The sequence below is a fragment of the Oryza sativa genome, chromosome 6, assembly GCF_034140825.1.
Source record: "Oryza sativa Japonica Group chromosome 6, ASM3414082v1".
NCBI classification, from domain to species: Eukaryota; Viridiplantae; Streptophyta; class Magnoliopsida; order Poales; family Poaceae; genus Oryza; species Oryza sativa.
Window position 1 is genome coordinate 24,798,151 of NC_089040.1, and position 25,333 is coordinate 24,823,483.

A 25,333-nucleotide genomic window follows, 5' to 3' on the forward strand; every position below is an offset into this window, starting at 1 on the left:
AACTTCCAAAAGGGAAAAAGAACTCTGTATGTACGTCATCCATGGAATCTAGGATATTCCCATTTGCTAGAGTTTATTCATAACAAATCTTCCATTAGCTTCAATTGTTGAGCTCTTTCAACATCTCTTTCAAGAGACGTCAGCGTTTGGTCGATAGTGTCCCTTTTGTAAGTTGCGGTCTAACTAAGCTATCACAAGAGAACACGGCATAAAACATCGGTTTTTATCGGGAACTATAGGTGAATATTCATCCTGATTGGTTGCAGTGATCATTGGATACGATGTGACAATATTGAATTAGATTCTACTTCAACCATCCATATATTTCTTCACAGCATATATAGTTCAACTTCAGGAGATAGGAAGGTGGCATATTAACGGTTTAATTAAGTTGTCATATGTACTTTGTATATTCTTGAAGTCATGATGATATACCTATGCGAGAAGGAAACCAAGAAAATGGAATTGGATAATTCTAATAACACGCTCGTACGTTATAACATGCCCATATAAATAGAGATGAGTTAGAATGGTGATTGAGGACAAATCATTTAATCCAGTGGTTATACACACGTGGTGTGAGGAGGGGATGGAAGGAGATCGACTTTGCTTTTAAAGTTTTATAGAAATAATTAGAAAAAAAATCTTATTATCCTAAAGGATATATAGATGTACCTCACCCATTTTAGATACTGATTATGGATGTGTTCTCCATTAGCTAGCAGCGGCATGAAAAAAAGAAAAAGAGTGGCAAAAGTGCGGTTTGCTTGTCCTAGATCTCAAATAATTGGGTTAGGGTTCCACTTTAACTGGAATTGGATAATTCCAGTTGCAGCTAACAGTACACCTACATCATGCATGCTGCTCTATACGTCATACATGTATAATTTGAATTAAAAAAAGAGAGGCAAACATGAATTCAAGGATTTTTTTTCATTAATTAATCCTCCATTAGCTTCCTATTGGGCTCTTTTGGGGGCATCGATGTCAGCTTACATCGCCAAATGGGCGTCCTTTTTCGTTGCAAATTGCACGCGAAACCGCTACATAGGACAGCAGTTTCCGGCAGGTACAAGGGCCATTTGGCTGGACAAATAATATTCATTTGGTTAAGCTAGCTGATGCAATTAACGATCATTGGATCCGACGTGATGACGACGATGGAATTAATGGGATCCAAAACGTGACATAATTTAGGTTTTTCTAGGGAGATTTGGTCTGATTGATGGGAGAAGCTTGTGAAAGTCTAATACTTCCTGCGTTTCATAATGTAAGTCATTTTAGCATTTTCCATACATTAACAACAATATGAATATGGGAAATGCGAGAATGATTTACATTGTGAAACGGAGGGAGTACCTTGTAAGGTGCTGATCCGCTCAATAATACTTACAATAGTTAATAGTTTAGACCAGTACACTAGTCACAGGACTGTACATTTCAACAGAACCAGATCTGATGGACATAGTTCAATCTTTTCTCCCCCGTATTTTTCTGTGTTTTTTGGAATGGTTTTTTCTCTTAGTTTTTTTAAACGGTTTTTATTGTTTTTTCCTCCCTTTTTTGAACTGCTTTATATGATACACCTAGCAAGAGTAAGAGCTCTAACCTGTTTTTTTTTTCTGAAAGTATAGAGGTTGTAATAAAATCATAAACAAATTCGAGGACCTTGCCTTTTTTTTTCTTTTATTTACTAGTTGGAGCAAAAACCATACTGGCTGCAGAAATGAGAGGCAAACTAGATCATTTAAAGCAACTGGTAGCAAAGTAAAAGCATCAGGAGAGCCTGCATATGTTGTCCTACCTGCCCTGCTGCCAAGCAGTCACTGAATCTTACTTCTTGGCCTCAATTAATTTGGAATTTGATCCAAGATTTTTTTTTAAAAAAAGTATTTTCATCATAACCTTGGCCTCCATTCACTTGTAAAAGAGGGGGGAAAAGCATAAATCTTTTGCAGACATAACATTGGGTGACCGTCTTATCTGACCTCATGTCAAAGGTAGCAAGAAGAGGGAGACATCCCCCCAATAATTCATCGTGCCGTGCCGGATAACACCAGCAGTAGGATTTACAGGTGTTGCAAGTGAAAACAAGGGGAATGAAAGAAGGAAAACAAAAACTGTCCTGGTGATGACTGATGACCTGGTCCACAGGGGTATTATTTCCAGCTTTCCACAGAATTCCACTCTGTCTCATCAGGTTCTGAATGCTGGGAACACAGATTTAAATTAAATACGAAATTCTAGTTTTATTTGGTTTTATTTACTACTACTACCTCCCATGTTTCTATTCTTTTCTAGTGAGAGTGGTTTCTTGTATGACCCTTTGTATCTTCTATGCTGCAATTTATGTATTTCAGATGGACTGGCTTGGTGATGAATTCATATATGCACATAAAAGTATCAATAATTTGAGACCGACCGAATTTTCAAACAAATATGAATTTCATGAATATAAATTTCATTGTAGGATTTACCCAAAAGCGTTTTACACTTTTTTTTTCTAATAGCATCCAATTTGGACCTGCTCGGCTGGGCTGGTTATCGCAGCCGCTATAACACTTGACGCACAAACGCACAATCAATCAAGACATTTGTTATCCATATAGAATAGAGTGAAGCACATGGGCGATCCCGAAACTTGTGCCAGTGTGTCATCTAGATCTCCAAACTACTAAAATATATTTTTTAGGTCTCTAAACTTGTTTGTGTCATGTAGGTCCAAACGGGTTCTAACCCGCTCCATAGCGCTGATGTGGCAATGCCACGGTAACGCCTACGTGTTAGTGAAATTCACATGTCAAGCATATATAAAAAAATAAAATTAAAAACCATATTTTCTCCTCTTAGGTAGACAGAAAAAAAGATAAAAATTCGAAGGTAGAGACGAGAAAATATGTTTTTTTTCTAATTATATTTTTTCTATGTAACTGGCATGTGGATCCGACTAACACGTAGGCGCTACCGTGGCATACCACATCAGCGCATGGAAGAGGTTGGAGCTTGTTTGGACCTATATGACACCCAAAACAAGTTCAAAGAACCGAAAATGCATTTTGAAAGTTTAGAGACCTAAATGACATACCCGCACAAGTTTAGGGACCGCTCGCGCACTTTATTATAAGTCTCGATGTAGATCCACCGATAAGAAACTAGTCCTATGCATTTTTTTATCGACGGAATTACCAAATGACAAATATATTTTTAATAATGGATTAAAACTCAGCCTCTACACCAACAACGTGCATACAGCCACTGCCGAAGATGCATATATAGCCCCCACTCTTCCATGGAAAACTGAATACAAATTGAAACATCAACTACAAAATGACCATTGTACCCTGCACCAATGATTCCAACCCAAAACAAACCTCTCCCAAAATAAAAATAGAAAAAAATTAAAAATTACAGTAGTAGTAATAATTTACCAGTTGGATAAGTGTACTGAACTACCCTAATAAACTAGCTTGACCAACCTCAGTCCAGCTCCAGCAAAGCAACCAGCAGTAGCGGGTAGTATATTATAGTAGCAGCGTGCCTACGGGCTTCTCTGCCATTGCAGTGCAGTGCAGGGGTCCCTCTCGCCTTAACCACCCAACCAACTACCTCCCCAAACAGTCGCCGCCGCCGCGCGCCGAGCTCGAGCTACCTGAGCTGCTCCCATGTCGTCCTCGTCCTCGTCGGCCGGCGGCTCCCACGCCGGCCTCGCCCTCGCCGCCACCGCCATGGCGCTCTCCGGCACCCTCGTCCTCTTCTCCCTCTGCCGCGCCAACAAGCCGCCTCACCACGACGACGCCCCTGCTCGCCTCCGCCCCTGCCTCTCCTCCTCCGGTGAGCGAGCGGAGCAAAAGCGCCGCCATGGATGGCCATAGCGCGCCGTCGTGCGTGCTGTTCTTCTTGGCTCCTCTTTAGGACTCTCCTCTCACCTGACGTGTGTTTCTTGCAGAGAAGCGGAAGAGGGAGAAGGCGCGGCGCGGGAGCAAGAAGCGGGTGAGGTTCGCCGCCGACGTCGTCGACAACGACAGCAATGCGTCGTCCCGCCCGGCGGCGGCCGAGCCGTCGTGCAGGAACGCGGCGGCGACGGCGGCGACGGCGATGCCGGCGAACCGGGAGGCGCTGTACCGCGGCATGCTCCGCGGCCGCTCCATGCTCAGGGTCGCCTGCTCCTACTAGCTCCAGCTAATTAATCTGCCATTAGTCCCTTAATCCGGAACTTGTTGCTTCTGTTTGCTCCCTTGCTGATCGCTAATCGCCGCCGCTAATCATCGGGAAGTTTTGTAATTAGCGTGCATCCCGATGCACGAGCGAGCGAGCGATCAGCAGCAGTGCAGGTGATTGTAGCTGTACTTGTTGTACGTGTACATTATTATTGTTATTCTGGGTGATTAGTGAATTATTAATCCATTGAAGCTTCCGATCTTGCACTTCCTCTGTGTCCATCAAATTTCTCTCTCTCAATATTCATTTTTTTTTTCATTCTTTTTTCCCGCCAGGTGATTGCCGGATTTCTTTTTCCTCCTCTCGTTGCCCAATTTTTTTTTTCGGGTGTTAGCAGTGATATATCATCATATCAGCAGTTGTGGTCGGCCGTTGCTGTCCTGATCCAACCAAAAACACAAGCAGAGACGGACAAAACAAACGGACGGAAGAGGGGAAGGGAAGCACGGCTCGGGTTGTTGCTTTGGGAGAAATCACGGAAGCCACAGGATTATTGGTATCTTGTCTCGTGAGAGGATGGAGCAGATAGATAGATGGATAGATAGATACTGGGGTTCGGGGGATTATTCATGGCTGCGAGAGAAAAGAAGAGGAATCCGTGGTGGTGGTGGCGTGCGGCGGCGACACAGGTCGGAATCGATCGGCGGGCGCGCGGAGGCGGGGCGGATCACATGCGCGCGCGCGCGGGGGGCGCCGCTGCGGTCTTCGGCTAATCTCCCGTGACTCGCGGCGTCGTCGTGTCGTACGTGTCGTGTCGCGGTGGTGGTGTGGGTTTTCAGGGGAAAGGGGGCACGCGCGCGGTCGGGTACTCGGGTTGGGTTTGGTGTGTTGTGTTGTGTGTGTTTTGGGAACCCTACCTCAACACGAAAGATAGAGCGACGGATTAGTTTAGAATCTATTAAGAACTAGGATAAAAACCTTTAAAATAATACTTTGTTATAATTGTTTTTAAAATTGTATATTATTTGGTAGTTTGGAAAGCCGTACACGAAAAAAAGAGAGTAAATGTAAATGTACTTAAAAAACACACCCTTGATTGCACATACCTTAGCAAGGTCTAAGGTCAACAATGAAAAAGGCGGTTTTTAGTAAAGTTGATGACAGGCTTGGCAGTTTGGCACAAACGTACGCAATGAAGAAGTTTACAATCGTTAAGGAACTCTTACCTCTCTTATTTAAAATATATAATAGTATACTACTATCAACCTAAATTTGATACTAGCTTTTCATAATACTAATTGATGTTAAATTTAATTTTAAATTACTATATTTTAAAATAGAGGGAGCACACTATAGGAGATCCTTCGTTTCGCTTCACTTCAGAGCATTTTTTTTTTGCCTCCAATCTTAACTAGTGAAAAGTTAATATTAAAATAGAACTAGAATATGCCATATCATGTAACAAATAATAACCATCGGATCTAAAAGGACAAAAAGAGAGAAGATATCTGAGCCGTCAAATATAAGTAGAAAAGATCCTTTCGGCGACTCATATTTCTTGAGACCTAGGAAAAAGAAGGGGAAAAAGAACATAACTACTCCTACATTACATGCTGCACATTGCTTTGTTTAGTTCACACTAAAATTGGAAGTTTGGTTGAAATTGAAATGATGCGACGGAAAAGTTGAAAGTTTGTGTGTGTAGGAAAGTTTTGATGTGATGGAAAAGTTAGAAGTTTGAAGAATTAATTATTTTGGAACTAAACACGGCATAAGTACTCCTACATCTATTTTCTGCATGAAGCTTTTTGGATGACTCTGCCCTTTGAAATAAGATCAAACGGATATAGTGTTCACGCTACAGACTGCAGCGAACCGAATTCAATCCCTACACTACTGTGTCCTGAAGCAGCCACAGGTCGAGTTCACTGCTGAAACGGCGGGCTCCACCAATGAGAGAGGTAGATCATTCCACCATAAAATCTCCTAAGACCCAATCCAGACCCATCGACGATGATGGTCCGAGAAACTAATTCAAATTCCTTGCTTATTTTCTAATACATGTGTAGATTTATGCTCCACCATACAGTAAAGATATTTCTCAAAATAACCTTACTTTGTTCTCAAATTTTACGTCAAATGATATAATTGTTTAATGACACATAACAAAATTGTTATAGTCGTGCAAATGCGTCACTTTATAGTCCAATACCAGTGAAAAATCCTAGTAAACTCAGGGTGCTCTCCCCTCCCGTTGGTTACTACCGGTGCCCAGTGAGTTGGCTTACATATGGTTCGTTTAAGATGAAATTCCTGATTGACCGAGCGTCGTTTTCGTATAAGGTGTACCGTTTTAGACTATTTTTAAAATCTGTTTTTTTAATTCTTTCTGCATCATATTAATATCAATACCTAGTAGTTTAAATGATAAATATGTTTAATTACTAACCGATAGAGCGTCGCTTTTAAAGAGATGCTACCGATTCCGAGAGGATTTCGATCATTCGTTGATTCGTTCGATCCCCTCGTTGCGGCACCACACCGTCCACTGCGACGCTCGTGCAGTCCAGCGTCTCCATGTTGGGGTTGGCCCGATCGCTCATCAACCATAACCAACCAACCAACCAACGGCCTGGAGACCACCGGTCCCCTCCCACGCTCGCACGCTCGTCAATTAAACGGAGATTTTTGAATTGCTATGGGCTGCAGTGTACATCTACTGGTCGCCTATCATATTTTGTTAAACAAGATTCTCTATCCATGATTGTAGCTAAATTATCTTTGTTATTAATCTGGTCAAGTACGAGTACAAACAATTCATCTCGCTGCTCTGACATCGACCGGCCGTGATGGTAGCCAATAATTAGTCATGTGGATTAGGCACGAGCAACGAGATGGATGTAGATTAGTTAGTTTTTTTTTTTGCGGGGAGATTAGTTAGTTAATTAATATGTTACAGGTGTTCTGTTGTGATTAGCGGATGTGGGGGATCGCGTTGATTAGTGTTGTGTGGGTTTGATTAATTAGCACGAGGAGACGGCGAAGCTTAGAGCTCTTCTAAAATTTTCTAAAACCCTCCTCTCTTTTTTTTCTAGGACCGTAGAGGTATGGACACGCAAGCCGCCTAGCTAGCTCTTTCAGCTCCATCTTTTACTGGTTGGCTTATTTCATAGCTAAAATTTGAATTTTCAGTTTCTTAATCATAATTTTGTTTTTTGCATTTTCTTTTAAATCATTATTTTGGTAACTTCATTTATTTTCCCATGACTTATTAGCTATAAAATAATTATGACCTCTCACCTAAACTTCATAGAAAGATCTTAGAGACGAGACAATCCCGAATGACTGTAATTTTTTATACTAGTTGTCTATGAGGCCATGCTTAAAATGTTATGCCTTTCGTGCTGAAAGTCTGAATTTACTCATGGGCTTGTTCAGATTAATGTTATTTTAAATCATACTATATTTTAAAAAATAATAAATATACAGATGGATTTAGTTAATTACCAAACATTTATAATGTTCAGTGAATTTTGACAACACATTAGCCTATTCTAACGTAAACACATCTTAGGCTCTTGAAGCGTGCGGTTAAGGGAGTGTTCTCAACGTATTTTTTAAAAAAATATTAGTGACGTACCCATCCGTCCTCTGTAACAATCGTTTGGTTAGTGTGACCTGTTTGCAAGATCTTCAGCTAGAGAAAAGCAGCACTTCTACGAAAGCAATTAGCATGCTTTTATGTATTATATTGCGTGATTATTTCTACGGACTTTCTGGATCTTGAATGATCAACTCCAACTTTCTCCCCCACCCAATGTCGTCACTCGTCAATTTTGCCAACTCAGCTCACGCCATAGAATTCTACAGTACCTTCTCATTATCTTGGTGGTGTTCTTGAGAGGTGCATGCAAATTCATAGGGCATTTTTTGAACTTTGAAAATGACGGACGTGTTCACTTAGATAAAAAAAACCTTACCAAATTTTAGTATATAGTTACCAAAATTTGGTAGCAAACTAAATGTAACCACTTTTTTGGCAACTTTATCACAACTTAGTAAGGTTGAAAATAGCATTAAAGTGAACAGGCCCGACACGTTTATAGATTCCATCAGAAATTGGACTCTATAATTTAAAATGGCAAATGTTGCATGGATGGGAGGCGCGGCATAGGTGTTATCATCAATTTTCATGTCCAACTATACAGATTTTTGGTTGAGCTAGTGTTGTCAACTTGTGGTGTCATAATGATTTCACATCAAATTTCATCGATTTTTAAAAAAGGGAAATACCAGGAAAAAAAGGAAGTAAAAATATCAACGTGAATTATTTTTAGGGAGGGAAAAGCAGCAGCCTATATTGGAGAGGTCAGTCTCACAGAGCGTCAACAGCAACACAGGTGAAAGATGGGCCTCGATTGGGCTTCGTTTGGTCGGATTACGGCCCATTAGGGCAAAAAAGAAATGAAGAAATGTCGCACAAATCTCCTGAAAATTTTTGAGCTGTCGATATGAATTCGTTTCGGAGAATTTTGGTTTGTATGAAACTCTCGACTAAATAAAATAAATACGGATAACAAAAAACAAAATGTCAGAAGTGGGATTTGAACCCACGCCCTCGTTAGAGGACCAGAACTTGAGTCTGGCGCCTTAGACCACTCGGCCATCCTGACCGTTATGTAGCGTTATTTCCGGTTAATTTTATTATTCACAGCTAACCATCTGCTCCACCTTAACAAGTCCTTTTTCCTTTTCTTTTATTAAAAACAAAGTAAGGAAAGCAAAAGGCAATATTACAAGACAGTCTAAGCAATAATTTCCCACACCAATAAATTACTCCCTCCGTTCCTAAATATTTCACCATGACTTTTTTAAATATGTTTAACTGTTCATCTTATTAAAAAAAATTAAGTAATTATTAATTCTTTTTCTATCATTTGATTTATTGTTAAATATATTTATATGTATACATATAGTTTTACATATTTCACAAAAGTATTTAATAAAAAAAGACGAACGGTCAAACATGTGCTTAAAAAGTCAATGGTGTCAAAGTATTTAGAAACGGATGGAGTATGATTATTGCTCGCGTAGAGTTATGTATGCAGTGGCGGAGTCGACATCATCGTGTGAGTCTTGGGCGATTAATAACATTCCATGATGATGGCTGTGTTTAGTTCGTTGGCCAATTTTTTTTAACGTATACGGACACATATTTGAAGTATTAAATATAGACTAATAACAAAACAAATTACATAATCCACCTGTAAATTGCGAGACGAATTTATTAAGCCTAATTAATCTGTCATTAGCAAATGTTTACTGTAGTATTATATTATCAAATCATGGCGCAATTAGGCTCAAAAAATTCGTCTCGCAATTTACATGCAAACTGTGTAATTGGTTTTTTTCCGTTCACATTTAAAGCTCCATGCATATGTCCAAATAATTGATGTGATATTTTTAGCCAAAATTTTTTGGAATCTAAACACAGCCGATGAATCAATTTTTATACACATTGACGCTAGTAGGTAATGGAGGCGGCAACGGTAGAGCCCGGACCGTCACCCAACCTACCCGAGAGCTGCCTCCCTCACTGCATGTATGATCATTTGTACTGTGAGCGTCTGCGTTTGTATTTTGTTTAAGAAAAAAAAAGAGAAAAAGGCCAATACTTCAATGTTAGGACAGTTGTAACTGATGCAAGCTTGCATTCTTTGACATGGCTATTGTCGTGGAACTCGGGATAGCAACCATTGTGGTCCAGTCAGCAGAATTTGCTGAATACTCCCCGCTGTTCTGCGTCTTAATTTATCTTGAGCAAATGTGGTGGGATTGGAATTGAACTAGAGAAAGGATTAAGAAAAATAAGTCCATGCAAAAGCATACCGTAAAGTTACAGGTAGGATACGATAGCATACAACGAAAATATGGGAAACGGGTACATTTTTAAGTTCCAGCTGCCTTCTATGGATGTACTCGAAGAGCTGAGACCACTGCTTCTTGTTTTATGTTTAAGCTGAAACAGACTAGTTCTTCTGAAAAATACCGAAGGCTCCAAATTGATGGGGGCAAACAGACCTGAACAATATCCCAACTATGTCGAAATGTATATAAAAAATGGAAGACTAAAATCATGATTACGATGCATTCAATCAGATCCCCGAATTGTCCACAATCACTTGATGCTTTGGCAATTGTGTCTGAATCAGACTGAGACTGAATCACAACGATTCATTTTTCAGGACAATTCATGCTCAGGTGCAAAACTGAATTGAAACTGAATTTTTAGTGGACATGCTGAAACAGAATTGAAACTTAGTGTTCGATCCATGAGGAAAAAAATGACCCGTATATGCTGAAACTGAATGATTAAAAGTGTCAATGCGACAATTCCACGGTCATGGGAGCATTTCGGAACAAATCTTCAGAAGATAATGAGATAACCTAGAGTTTTATGTTTAAGCTGAAACACAGACCATTCTTCAGAAAACACCGAAAACTTCAAACAGGATGGGGCAAACAGACTCTGAACTCAACTATGTCAAAAAAGAAAAATGTGTAAAATGAAGAATGTCTCAAATCATGATCACAGTGAATTCAATGAGCCGAATTATCCCCCAATTACTTGATGCTTTGGTAATTTTGTCTGAATCCGACTGAGACTGAACAACAACGGTTCATTTTTTCAGGACACTTGATGGTTGGTGTCAGGCAATGACTGAAACAAAATGACTCGCGTATGCTGAAACTGATCGATTGAAACTTAAGTGATGATCCATGGTCACAATTTGATAAGAAGAACACCACAACAAAAAAATCGTCAGGAACTATGCTAACTGACCCAAGTGATCGAACTAAACTGCTTGTCTCCCTGAACTTTCCGCAGAAGAAACAAATCACCGAAGAACATCGATCAGACTGCAAGATGGTGGATTAATTTGCCGCTGGTGCTGGCAATTTGCTGGTTGCTAGGCTCAGCTGTAAAAATAAAAATAGAATAAAATAAAAACCACCAAACCATGTCATTTTAAATCAGCAACCAAACTTGCATGAACAGATGAGAAATATGAGATGGATACCAGAAATGACTCGGCGCAGTAGCTGACGAAGGGGAAGAAACGGCCTTGTGATTTGCCCAATTCGCACACTTTCTTGATGCGCAGCGAATCGAGCTCGACGGCGAAGACGCCGTCTTCTTCCGTGCCGACGAAGATGACGTTGGGGTCCTCGGCAACTGCGGCCAAGCACGCCCGCTCCTTGCCCTTGGTATTCCCGACCGGCCATGGCAGCACCTGCTCGAGATCGATGGCCACGCGCCACACCCACCGGGCGGCGGCGGCGGCGGCGGAGCCGTCCTCCTCCCTGTCCCACAGGGCGAGCTTGTGGCGGTGCAGGACTCCCAGCCGCAGCCCGCCGCCGTCGCTCTCCGGCGCCGCCATGACGACGGTGTAGCCGAGGCGGAGGCGGCGCTTGGCGCCCGGCGGCGGGTCGACCACCGAGAGCACGTCGGCCGAGGTGATGCCGTGGCCCAGGATGTCCCTGCCGCAGCGCAGCGGGAGGCCATACCTGTACCGGAGGAGGATCCCCGACTTGCCGACGAAGTAGAGCGTGTCGCCGCCGACGAGGGCGGCGGGGCGGTCCTCGAGGTGGTACCCATCGAGGTCGAGGTGGATGTTGATGTGGACGCTCCACTCGCCGGTCTCCGACGAGTAGAAGCAGGCGTGCGCGTCCCAGAAGTGCCTCTCCCAATTCTGCACGCCGACGAAGGCGACGATGAAGGAGGCCGAGCCACCACCCCCACCCGCGGCGGCGCCGGAGATGACGGCCGGGTGGGTCAAGGCATCCATCACGTTGGGGATCCTGTGCTGCTCGCCGGTGATCGGGTCCCAGACGACGTGGCCGTCGGTGGGGTAGTGGGAGTCGTAGTCGTAGAGGACGACGCGGCCGTGGCGGCAGTCGAGGATGTGGTGCTTGCGGCGGTCGCCGGCGGCGGCGCGGAAGGAGGAGGCGGCGGCCGGGACGAAGCGGTCCAGCTCGCGGTCGGCCGGGTTGTGGAGGACGCCGAGCACGGGGGCCGCCGCCGCCGCCGCCGCCCTCGGGTGGAACGCGCGGTGGCGCGCGGCGAAGCTCGGGTCGGCGAGGACGCGGCGCCAGCGCTTGCAGACGGCGGAGGCGCGGACGAGGCGCGTGGGGTCGTCCGGCGGGATGCGGAGGAGGATCTCGCCGACCAGGTCGTCGTTGTCTGCCACGGGGTGACGCGGACGCGGAGGCGGTGGCGGTGGCGCCGCCATGCTGCGGATCACGGCGACGGCGACGGTGACGATGATCGATGGCGAGGGGTGGAGATTGGAAGAATCGATTTGTGATTCTTTGTTGCTTTTATCTGGACGCACGATCCCATGTTTCCAAACGCCGACCGTTGGTGTCACAGTTCACTTTCCAAACGCAGTTCAGATTGCTCCATGTGTTTTGTTTCATTCGGAATAAGTTCACTTTAATCCCTCGTATTTGCTTCGAGTTTAAATCACATCCATAAATCATGATACGAGATATAACACGTCTTTAACTTACAATACTGAAATACTACTAAATTCACATGATAATATTATGTCCGGTTTTAGCTGACGTGTCATTGAGTCAAGGTGACCACATGGACGCTACATGTGAACGGGTCGGTTTTCCTACTCCTCCCTCCTCTTACTCTCTCGTCCCCATCTTTTCCAGGCTTCCCTCCAGGTGGTAGCGAGCGGTCAGCAATAGGGAGAAGGGCGATAATTAACCGGCAAGACAAGAGCTGAGTGGCAGCTGGCATCATCGAACTAGACCAATCGCCGAATGGGAATGTGATGGGTGGTGAACTAGAACATGCGGTGGGTTTTCGCTGAACTGGAATGAAATTGATTTTTGCATGCAGATCTTTTAAGTAGCCGTATGCGAAAATGTAGACCGATGTTTGCAGGCACGACTAGTTACGGTTCACCCGTAACCTAAAGATGTCCTCGTTCGGAAAAATGTTTTCTGTAGTAGTGATATGACACCTTCTAATAAAAGTTTGCTCCAAATGTCACGGAAAGAGCAAAGGATTTTTTTTTCGCTGTGATGGACTGTATAAATATTGATAAAATGTGTTCAGCATATCGTTGTGAAGTTGAGGTATGCAGTGTTAATTTTGGATAATTACATTGTTATCAAGCTCCATCATATGTGTTGGATAGTATATGGAGAGAGGTATATTGCGTAACATGGATCTATTGTATTGAACCTCAGGGGGCCGGTATATATAGGAGTATATGGAGAGGAGATAAGGAAGGATTACAGATATGGAAGGAATCCACACAAATCAATCCTATTCCACAACGCCCTCTTGTGTGTCAATTACTACCTTCCCAAATCCTATCCATGAACGCATGTGTATACAGATAAGAGAGAGAGATGGGCAGCAAGAGATCGATGGCAAGGCTGGCGGAGGTGGCGTCAACGGTGGCCAGCGGCGTAGAGGAGTGCGGGGACGGCGGCGTGGTTGATGGAGGTGGCTTCCTCAGCGCGGCGAAGAGGCAAGCCCCGTCACGCTAGGGTAGATGGCTGCGGGGCAGCGCCGAGCACCACCAGCAGGCGGGCGTCCTCAGCGGCGGACGGGGCCCGATGACGCCGGCCGAGGTGAAGAGGTGGCCGTCCCCCCTCCCCTCCCCCCCCCCCAGCGGCAGCGGCGAGGCAGGCCTAGCATGGCCGACGGAGATCCACACGTCAACGGTTGCTCGTGGATGGCCACGGGCGGGGGCAGTGCGCCAGGTGGTCGGTGAGATCGACGACGATCGGAGACGCTGCTGCTGCTGCTTGATTGATGACAACACAAACGCCTGAGAGATGGATCTCTTAGGATGATGACTTGACGACGCGAAGAGAGAAAAAAAAAGTTGGCCGCCCCCGGGAGATCGGAGCCCTCCCGGGGCGACGGTGACGGAAGCGTGAGCAGCGGTTCTAGGTCGCTCGCTCTGATACCATATTGGATAGTATAGGGAGAGAGGTATATTGCGTAACGTGGATCAATTGCATTGAGCCTTAGGGACCGGTATATATAGGAGTACATAGGGTGAGATAAAGAAGGATTACAGATATGGAAGGAGTCCACACAAATAAATCCTATTCTAATATAACTATAACTACCATATACTCTAACAATATGATTTCCTGCTAACTTGTGAAAGTTTTTTTTTAAAAAATGAAAAATCAGGATGCTAGATCTTACTATCTGTTTTCCAGCATCGAGAATGTGATGAAATATATGCTTGATTTGTGCATCAAGTTTGCTGAATGTATATTTGTTTCAATCAGCATAAAGTTCTAATTTCTCCTCCAAGAGGCCTTTATGATGCAATAAGCTTTGCACATATTTCCTCACAAGCAAAGCAAGTCCATTCTTGTTATAAATAATAAATTGTTCAAGGTACTTGTTTTAACACTAGCAGGCTTATGAAATTTATGTTTGCTGTGATGTTTATTAGTTTTCTGATTAGTGGTGAACTCATTTCCTCGTCGGGCCAGCCAACCGCATGTGAAAATCCTCTCCGCCCATCTGAAAAACCCTTTCTGATCGGTGGCAGCTCCAGCCTTGGGAGTTCTCACCAGATAACGAGCTACACATCTCTCGGTTTTCCCTGTGATCATCCTGCTTTCGACATGCATATTGCTGGAAAAACAACATCGTCTTCAAAAGTTTCGCAATCGTTTGTTAGGGCAATGTGGTCATTAGTAACTACTATTAGACTTGTAGACTTTTTCTATCCCTTAATTGCTACACGCCCTAGACCAAGGAAGTAATATTGTAAGCACTTAATGGCTGTATGATCGCGGTTCAAATTAAAATGTTGATTGCATTTTTAGGCACTTTTGGCACCATATATATGCGCGCATAGAAGATTTTTGCATCGCTTTATTCTTCCTCCACACGATGCACAAAGTACGCTGGCTGTTCGAATTTTTGAAAAGAAAAAGTATCCCATTGCTTGGGCAACCCTTCGCGCGCCGTATTTAATGTGTGTGATATGCACTGATCCGATCCGTTTCTCTCTTGTTTTTTCGTCACCCGCGTGGGTACAGAAAAAAAAACAGAAACGAAGGTGACGTAGGAGTACGTATTGCTAGCATGTATCGACGGCGCCGGTGGACCGAGTTCATGCACCAGGCTAGACGGACACACAGCCTATGCCCGTCGCGCAATCTCCGGTGCCCGTCGCGCAATCTCCGGTGTAAAGCAAGCTTGCGAGCGTGCCACGCAAGCTAAAGCCGATCGACCTCGACGACATACATATTCCGTGGTCCCCTTTTCTTTCCGACCCAATGCAATAGCCTGAAGCAGATTGCAAATTAAGCAGCACGAGTAGATGGGTCATGGTGGCTACATGCTTTTCGTGCTACTGGTGTAATACTCCTGTGAAAAAGAAATTAATGTAGCTTTATTAATTTATTTATTGCTGAACTAAATGGATTTTATAGTTAGGCCTTGTTTAGTTTGCCAAATTTTTTTTCCTAAAAACGTCGCATCGAATCTTTGACACATACATGGAACATTAAATATAGATAAAAAAAATAATTGCACAGTTAGGGGGAAATCGCGAGACGAATCTTTTGAGCCTAATTAGTCCATGATTAGTGCTACAGTAACCCACATGTGCTAATGAAGGATTAATTAGGCTTGAAAGATTCGTCTCGCGGTTTCCAGGCGAGTTATGAAATTAGTTTTTTCATTCGTGTCTGAAAACCACTTCCGATATCCGATCAAACATCCGATGTGACACCCAAAAATTTTCTTTTCGCGAACTTAACAAGGCAATTTGTATCTTGCCAAACAACAAATATCGATCGGATGTAGATATGTACTACTCCCTCCGTCTTAAAATATAAGCATTTTTAAATTCTGACACAGTCTCCGAGATTCTACTTTGACCAACAATATCAATAAAAATAAAATGTTTTAAATATAAAGAATTGCATATTATGATAATTTGTTTAATGATAAATCTAGTAACATCAATTTTATACATATGATTGATTTTTTTTCTTTTGCTACTAATAGTTAAAGCTAAAAATGTTTAACTTGTCACTGTACTAGAAATACTTATATTTTAGGACGGAAGGAGCAATAAATAGTTCCGCCGGCAAATTTTTTCTCCATCACATCGAACGTTTGAACACATGTACGAAATATTAAATATTGAAAAAAAACAATTACATAGTTTGCGTGTAAATTGCGAGACGAATCTTTTAGACCTAATTGTGCCATGATTTGACAATGTGGTGCTACAGTAAACATTTGTTGATGATGGATTAATTAGGCTTAATAAATTCGTCTCACGGTTTCTATGCTGATTATGTAATTTGTTTTGTTATTACTTCAAATGTGTGTCTGTATATGATGTGACCCGGTTTTTTTTTTTTTTTTTGCCGGTGGAGGCTAGGTTAGTTATATACACGTACGCTCACTTATTTCATCACTAAATTGAACTTAAAAAATACATATATACGCTCACTTATTGCAGCGTTGCAGTAATTAAGCGAGGAAATGCATGTAGCCGAGAAATGCATGTAATTATCGATCTGTTTGCGATCTCTGCTTCTTCTAGGCTGCTGTTCGGTCGCACGCAAACAATCCACGGAATTGTCCAGGGGAGGGAGAGAGGGGGACCCACGGAATTTGTGTGCTTGGTTGGTTGGCTTCATGCATGGCAGAACGTGTGGATGGGTGCACCTGTGCTACCGGAAAGATACATACACCGGAGCTTGAAAGATCCATACACCTAGCAGGCTAGCACGGTCTGTGCGTCTACTCTACCCGCGGTTCATGAACTCAGTCCACGCGCTCGCGGCGCCGTGGATGCATGCAGCGCGTACTGCTACTGCTACCACCACGACGACGGCGTCTACGCCTGCAGCTCTGGTCTTCCCTTTTTCCCTGTACGCGCGCGGGGGGACAAAGACAGACTGCATGTCGAAATACACATGCATATACATGCAGTTAATGAAATGGTAATATGGAATAGTAGTAGTATACTAACAAAGTCGTTTTCTTGTTGATGCATATATACACCGTCTACATCGATCTCCAATTTACATACATACACCGTATGCATTTCACGGTACGTTGGTCCAAACTCCAAAGCCAAAGGTGATCTCTCTAAAGTTTGACTGCTTTTTCTAACACTCTCGCAAAATGCATAACCCATAGTTGCCAAAAAACCCTAGCATTGGCTCCTGATTATAAATATCGCAAGGCTGCACTGCAGTAGTGCACTTCACCTCCACCCCCGGCCATATCTCCTCATCAGCGAGAACGAGAGATCGAGATGTCGTCGTTGTTCATCCTCGGGTGCCCCGTCCTGTGCCTGCCTGGAGGCGCCGGCCATGGTGGTGGTGCTGGCCGTGGCCGTCTCCTGCCGCCGCCGGTCGCGCGCTTCGCCGGCGCCGGCCGTCCCCTCAGGCTGACGGTGGCACAGGCGGCTGCTAACCCAGGTCCATGGCTGGCCTGGGACGACGACTCCACCAAGGTGAGAAAACGCACGCACTCTTCTTTCCAACTACCTGCATCTGCATGCATGTGTAGTACGTACGGAACCGGATCGATGTTTGCGGTGTGCGTCTCGACTGACTTCTGCCTTCCTCGCATTTGATTCGATGTGTTTCAAAAAAAAAAAGAAGAAGAAAAATGTTCTTTTCGGTCGCGCGTATTGATCTGTACGTGGAGGGAAAAAAAAACTGGTCGTTTTCTTGTTGATGCTTGCGTGCTGTAACAAACGGTAGATCTAGGATTATGGGTCTGGGATGCCGTGAGAAAATCTGCTCTTGCGGTAAAAACATGAGATCGCGCGAGCTTGTTGCTTGGGAGAACATATATGTTGTACTTGATGCATGTGTGACGTTGGCCTGCAGGTAGTAAGGCCCTCTTACAACGTTCTTTCTCTCGGTCTAGATCTGTGTTTGTTTGTATCTTCTATGGAGTTTACGTTGTGCTTTTCTTTTCGGCTTTTTTCTCCCGAGGAGTTCACACGCTAGCTCTTCTTTACCGTTCTTGTTGGTTGTGTTGATACATGGTCTATCTGTTTCTCGCGTACGTAGGTTCTTCATTCTGAAAAGAAAGTTTTCTTTTTTTTAAAAAAATCGTGCAGGCTTGTTCGCAAAAAAGGTTCTCTTCTGATCAATAAACAAAGCGTACGCAGTAGCAACTACGGAGGAAGAAACGGTAGATCTTTGGTGGTTGTTGGGCCATTTGTTTTCTCGAAGGAAAAATATTTACTATGTCTGTCCACTAATACAAGGGATGTTCATATTTTCTTGTAAATGTTTGACCACTCGTCTTATTCAAAAAAATTTTTTGTGCAAATATAAAAAACAAAAAGTTATGCTTAAAGTACTTGTTGTTATTAGTAAGTATAAGTTAGCCGTGTTGATGATCGTTGTTGGGCTAGGAGGACAGACGTTGGGGATTTGGGGGATGGAATCTGTTTGACGAGAGGATGGCCTGATCGGAAAGGGTTCGAGAATGGGCCGAACTGATCAGCCCGTTGGTCCCTGGGCATACTGTGGGCGTGGATACAGTTGTGAGATGGGTTCCTAGGGGAGCGTGCCGGGCCAATGAGTTGTTCTGGGCCAGGCCAGGCTGATGCAATTTAATTGAAGTACGAGCATGCAGTTTGGGCTGAGAGGAAATTGGTTATGGGGCAAATTCTTTGGGCTGGGAGGGGTTTGGGGCTGATGATGTTTGGGCTATATGGGCTGGAACTTAGTTTCGTAAAACAATTCCATATACATACATGCGTGCCTCAACTGAAGTTTGTTTTTTGAGATGAAAAGAAGAAGATATATATATATATCTGAATCTTTATCTGTTTTGTTGGATATGTGGTTGCTGTCAGGTGACGCCGTACAAGGCCATCGCATGGTCAGCTGCAGAGGCGCTGGACCTCCTGGAGCAGACTCCGCCGCCATCGGCCGGGAGCGCCGCAAGCCAGGACGTGCAGGAAATAATCGGCACGTTCAAGAACCTCAAGGAGCTTGCTGATTCCGATGAGGTGCCGATGGAGCCCCTGGCGGCGACGTGCACGCTGCTGAGGTACCATTGGTACCTTTGGCAGTGCTACCACGGCGACCCAGTCACAAGGGGATTCCCGGACGGGCTCCTCAGTTTCCTGCACAGCTGCATCAGTTTCGCTTGCGGCCCCGATGGCTACGCGCTGCCATACTACCTCAACATTTTCGGCATCAAGGCCGACAAGCTCCCCAAGGAGGCGTGGGCCAAGGTCAGAACAGAACAGAACCCGATGACTTTTCTCCGACCCTAGACCTCCTTGTGTTGGCTTGGGCCGAGTTTAGTTTCGAAAAAAAAAATGTCACATCAAATTTTTATTACATATAAATTTTTAATTTTTTCATCATATCGTTTTAACTTCAATCAATCTTTTAATTTTGATGCGGAGCTAAACACACCCTTGGTATACCTGACCGACCTGTTCGATTTGTCGCGTGCATGCAGGATTTGGTCACAGTCGCGATGTATGCTTCCCAGGGTACCCGCCTCGTCGTGGGTAAACACGAGAAGCATCTTCTGGATGTTTTCAGGATGAGGCTCATTGCAGATGAGGGGAAACAGGAGGAGGAGTCCAAGATTCGGGCGGAGGAGGCCAGCCACCGCAAATGGCGCCCCGACCACTTCGTCGACGACGATGACGACGGCATGCTCGGACTTGGGGGCGTCTGACGACCTCCTTCCAAGCGAAGCCGGCCACAAAATCTATGCCATTGCCATTTGCCAACTGAGTAGACATTAGTTATCTTATCTTAGAGTATGTTTATGGTTAGGTGTTGTTACTTTAGCCTTCTGATATGATGGTGTCTTGATTATCACTGCTTTATGGTTACGTGTTACCAGACTTCTCCTTTGCTTTATGCTCACTATATTAATCCATTCGCTAGCAATGGGTACTCTGTTCCTTTGCAACTCCAGTATTACTGCTATTATATCAGAATATGCATGACACTTGCATGGGTCCATGGCATGAATGCAAAGAATTTGGATCCACAAAATTTGAGGGAAAAAGACTTTCTGCACTATCATAGCACAAACTTTCGAATATGACCTCTCTAAAATCAAATACCATTTCCCTGTAAAAACTTTTAAATTCAAAAATGATGGCTCTGTTTGAACACAGCTTCAACTCTAGCTGGATATATGAAAATTCGAAAATGATTTTAACCCATAAATTCTACTATCTGCAATGCCAAACAGACCCAATTATACAGGTAGCAGTGTCTTATTCGAAAAAAAAAGGTAGTAGTGTCTTATTCCGGAAAAAAAAAGTTGTAGTGTTATCTCGTATTGTTATGCTTCTACGACAGCAACATGTTCTGCACCAATAATTGTTTTGTTTATTGTGAAACATTACTGTTACAGCATCATCTTCTGATTAGTACTATATACATTGACTGGTCCTTTCTACTATGTACTCCACCCTGATCAAGTCTGATTTCTCCTGAACCCAGTGTGACAAGTCTATATTGATTGACCGGTCCTTTCTAGACTGCTCCACTGAGTGGATGCAAGCGAGCCAACCCGCCGGACCTACCACTTCCTTACACCCGCCGGACCCACCACTTCCTTACCCATGCTTTTCTCATTCTAAGTCTTGATGGTATTGTGTTCTTTTTTAAAGTTCATATAGAAGCGAGATTTTTTTTTTCTAATATTTCAACGAGAACTGTACTTCTTTTTTTTAAAAAAATCTATATTTAAAAAGATTAGGCTAGTTATGGACTAATTAGGCTCAAAAGATTCGTCTCGCGATTTCCATGCAAACTGTGTAATTAGTTTTTTTATCTATATTTAAAGCTCCATGCATATGTCAAAGATTAGATGTGATGTTTTTTTTTAAAAAAATTGAAACTAAACAAGGCATTTAGCTCAAACCCTCATTGACGCCTAGAGATGGCAATGGGGGCCCGTTTACCGTTTCCCCGTGATGAATTCATCTATTAGGTGACGGGGATGGTTAATATCTACTCACCATGAGGAATAAAATGGTTAAAAACCTCTCACCATCGGGGATGACGGGGGCGGGGACGGTGAACCATTCCCCGTCCCCGCCCCCCACAGTGACCCGACTATACTTATAGGGCGGAATTCTAGACTTTTTAGATGTATTGGCCCATAATATTGAAGCCCATTTAACATGCATATATATAATCTAACCCTAAGTCAACAGGTCAAAGCCAAATCCTCCAGGACCTCCACCCATCCAGATCCACAGCAACCACCACCCAAGTCACGCGCGCCGCGCCGCCGCCGTTCGCCAGTCCGCCGGGAGCCTAGGAGCCGTGCACGCCACTGTTCGCTGCCACTCGCTGCCTTCTCTCGTCGGGAGATTGAAGCCGTCGTCACCGGCCGGCGCGGCGCTTGCAGCCGTCTTCACCGAGAGCCACCGGCTGCCTCTGTCGACACGCCGCCAGCCTGCAGCCGTCTTCACCGGGAGTCGTCGTCGCCGTGCTGCCGGGAGCCGCCGTCGCCGCGCCGCCGGGAGCCGCCATCGCCGCCGCCATCCGTTGACCATGGCTTCAGCCTCCCCCCGTAAGCTATGACAGCGACGATGCAAGGTGAGCATACTACAATCCCTCATCCCTTCTCTGTGCTCGATAGACGCCTACCTCTAGTTCTTCTCCATCGAGTTATTCGTCTTCCATAGCTGCATTGTTGACTCACTAACCCACGACCGGCGGTCCACGCGAAGGGATGCTGCCATGGATTTGGACCTGCTACCACGTGATACAAGTAAAGCAGTAGTCGCTGCCGCAGCCACACCCAATGTTGGGCATACTGCCGTATCCGCCGCCGTGCTGGGTGCTGCCCCTGCGGTCGTCGCATTGGGTGCAGCCCCTGCGGTCGTCGGGTTGGGTGCTGGCTCCTCTCGCAAGTCCAATGCAAATGCCCTTCGCAGGCCTCCTCCTTTGAAAAGGACCACATCCAAGCCGAAAAGCCATCTTGCAGCTGTTGGAGCTCCTTCTGCACCGACTACTCTAAACACGTCATCTTTTGCCGGCGGCCTTCGTCTATTAAAATCCATGGGGTTCGATTTCAAGCACGCTACCCCTCTTATATGTTTCAGCTCTTTTATTTAACAATTTGGAATATGTAAGTTGGAGTTTATGACTTATGAGATTGCATTGCACTTAGGTACTGAATGTTTCAGCTCTTAGGTACTAAATGATGGATTTGTTGATGTTACTGTCATATATTTTCTTTGCAAATTGAAGGGATATTTCTTTGCACGTTACTGTTATATATTTTCTATATTTATACTTATGTACATGCATTATTGTTTGGTGATTTATAGTGCTATGCAGGTATGCGTCAACATGGTCTGAACTTTAAATTTGCTTTCACAGCTTTGTAAAGGGATTTCAGTATGTTACTAGGCCATTGAATAAATTTTGAACTGAATTTATTTCTCTCTTCTCAGATTCACATCGAAGTCAACTGCGGGTAGTGCGAATAGAAGCCAGCAAGACTCGCAATCACTTCCACCTCACGATGAGAGTGTTAATGATTCTCAGCCAATACAAGGTGATGATGATGAAGATGAGGCTGAGGAGGAGGATGTGGACTTTGGCACCAAGAGGAAGCTTACTTCTATCGTTTGGAAGGATTTCAAGAAAGTAAAAATCTGTGGTAAAGTCAAGGCTCAATGCCTTCATTGCCACAAGCGGCTTGGAGGGAAAAGCAGTAATGGAACAAGACATCTCCATGACCATTTGAAAATTTGCACATTGAAAAAGATCAAGATGGCGGGACAAAACAAGACACTTGCACAGTCTTCTTTAAGGTTCAATTCCCAGGAGGGAGGAAAAATATCTGTGGAGAAGTACACATTTGATCCACAAATAGCTAGGAGAGAGCTTGCTGCCATGATTGTACTACATGAGTATCCTTTATCTATTGTTGATCATATTGGATTTCAAAGGTTTGTGACTGCACTTCAGCCATTATTTAAGATGGTGACTCGAAACACTATTAGGTAATAATGATATCTATTAGTTTCAGTTGTCTATTAAAAATATCTGCAATTAAGAAGAAAAAATTAACATTTATGCATTTTTAGGAAGGACATTATGGACTATTACATGGAAGAAAATAAGAAAGCCCTAGCCTACATGGCTGGAACTAAGTCAAGAGTGGCTATTACTACAGACTTGTGGACATCTGATAACCAAAAAAGAGGGTACATGGCTGTCACAGCCCATTTCATTGATGATTCTTGGACACTTAGAAGCATTATCATGAGGTACTTGATGAACAATTAATTTCATTTCCTACTGCTACATATTTAATTCAGCATGACATTAGATTTCATTTTTGCATCAATCTGAATTTAATCTAGGTTTAACTTTGATTGTATAGGTTCATATATGTGCCTGCTCCACACACAACTGAAGTTATATGTGAACAACTTTATGAAGCATTGGTGGAATGGAATCTTGATGAGAAGATCTCAACCTTGACTCTTGATAATTGTACCACGAATGACAAGGTAATCACTGAACTTGGGAAGAAGATTGGCAAGTCTAAGTTGATGTTGGAGGGAAAATTGTTGCATATTGTTAACGACCAAATTTGGTTATTTAGGTATCGGAGATGAAGATAAAATCGAAGCGGAATCCAAGATGGAGATCGTTCCAGAAGCGGAGCAAGAATCGGCTGAAGTCCGAATCGGCTACGATCAGGATCGGTAGAGTTCGAGTCGGACAAGGTTGCCGATTAAGCCGATTCCGACAATGTGATTCGGTACACGTTGTCGGGTTGAGTTAATGTGCTTCATGAGGATTGCCATGCATGGATTGAGTCCTGAAAAGGTAATTGTATCTATTAATTAGGGTATTTCATGTAATTTCCTTAGAGATAAGTTTGGGCAAAAGTCTGCCGCAAAGACTTATGGTATCTTAGAGTTTGTTAGAGATGAGAGTCGTGTCCGACATGGACATATTTTGTAATCTCGGGTATAAATAGACCCCGAGCCCCATGTAATACAACAACACACGTTCAATACAATCTCGGCGCATCGCCACCCTTTACTTTTGTTTTTTTTCGACAAGTTCTTGCTTTCGGGTTGAGCTGCATCAGTTTCGATCTTCAACTAGATGTAAAACTTGTTATGGCGGGTTGCGTTATCGGGATTAGTGCTTCCATCTTTATGATACTCTAATCTTGTTTATGTAATTCGTCGAATTATCATATATTATGTATAATCTTCAACAATATCGTTATCTAACCTTCAATCGGCTAACATCTATTATTGGAAGGCAACCAATCAGGTTAAATATCTATGTTGACTTAGATTATACAGGGTATCTACCACTCTATGAAACAGCCAACAGCTTGATTGTCTAGATATTGTCCTTCTTTTCATATTTATAGCTGCATCAGTTGAGTTTGACCTTATAAGTCGTTATTAAAATCTCAATTTCTAGCCTGCTTTTGGTTGCCGATTAGGGTAGTGTCGGGGTTTCAGCCGATCTTACCTGATTTAACTACTCTATGTCTTATATGCTTGATTGACATGTTAAATCCGCCCTTTATGTTAAGATCTTGTTGCCGATACATGCTAGATCTATCTAATCGGCTATGCTATGAACATCTATAATCTCATTGTTATTATATATTTCGATCTAAGTGATTTATACTGTCTCGGCATGGTGACCGATCTATCCCAATCACTTGATTTAAGTATATATCAACATAAGAATTATATATGGTTAATATCTACAGCCGATCAAGTAGATTTAGTTCTTTCTTACTTATTCATGATTGCCGATCGATTCAAATATGACATCGGCTCAAAGACAAATGATACGTCATCGGCGGCTGGTCGATCGGCTATCGTTTATGGATTTAACCGCTATTTTCCTGTCTTTATTTCTTGTTGATTGCATGATCAAATCAACTGGCACGCTCACGAACCTAAAGGCAAGATTTTTGGACCTGCACTGGAGTTAAGCAGATCTCCCAGGCCTCGTGTTTTTCACATCAACACATATGCGTTGTGCTGCCCATATTCTTAACTTAATTGTGAAGGATGGTATAGAGGTGATAAAATATTCAATTGCAAAAATCCGTGAAAGTGTTGCTTTTTGGACA

General features: G+C 43.5%; 3 protein-coding genes and 1 non-coding gene across 5 annotated transcripts; 2 read left to right on the forward strand and 2 right to left on the reverse strand.

Annotated features, from left to right (window-relative positions):
* Positions 1 to 3,552: 3,552 nt before the first annotated feature.
* Positions 3,553 to 4,424, forward strand: LOC4341471 (uncharacterized). Its single transcript, XM_015786110.3, has 2 exons — positions 3,553 to 3,831; positions 3,947 to 4,424. Exons 1-2 carry the CDS (start codon positions 3,663 to 3,665, stop codon positions 4,171 to 4,173), a joined length of 396 nt encoding a protein of 131 aa, XP_015641596.1. The 5' UTR covers positions 3,553 to 3,662; the 3' UTR covers positions 4,174 to 4,424.
* Positions 4,425 to 8,747: 4,323 nt separating this feature from the next.
* On the reverse strand, positions 8,748 to 8,831 carry TRNAL-CAA (transfer RNA leucine (anticodon CAA)). The gene has a single exon. It is a non-coding gene; the product is annotated as a tRNA-Leu (tRNA).
* A 1,053-nt stretch (positions 8,832 to 9,884) lies between these two features.
* Positions 9,885 to 12,509, reverse strand: LOC107281305 (uncharacterized). Of its 2 annotated transcripts, XM_066311247.1 has the most exons (3): positions 11,241 to 12,509; positions 10,240 to 10,377; positions 9,885 to 10,004 (listed from the first exon to the last, which is right to left on the reverse strand). In XM_066311247.1, exons 1-3 carry the CDS (start codon positions 12,450 to 12,452, stop codon positions 9,885 to 9,887), a joined length of 1,470 nt encoding a protein of 489 aa, XP_066167344.1. In that variant the 5' UTR covers positions 12,453 to 12,509. The 2 variants fall into 2 exon arrangements, with proteins under 2 accessions (XP_066167344.1, XP_015642380.1); XM_015786894.3 differs by lacking the exons at positions 9,885 to 10,004; positions 10,240 to 10,377 and adding an exon at positions 10,571 to 11,139.
* Positions 12,510 to 17,501: 4,992 nt separating this feature from the next.
* On the forward strand, positions 17,502 to 20,127 carry LOC107277747 (uncharacterized). The gene is made up of 3 exons (XM_015786895.3): positions 17,502 to 17,702; positions 19,068 to 19,451; positions 19,685 to 20,127. Exons 1-3 carry the CDS (start codon positions 17,502 to 17,504, stop codon positions 19,907 to 19,909), a joined length of 810 nt encoding a protein of 269 aa, XP_015642381.1. The 3' UTR covers positions 19,910 to 20,127.
* The last annotated feature ends 5,206 nt before the right edge of the window (positions 20,128 to 25,333 follow it).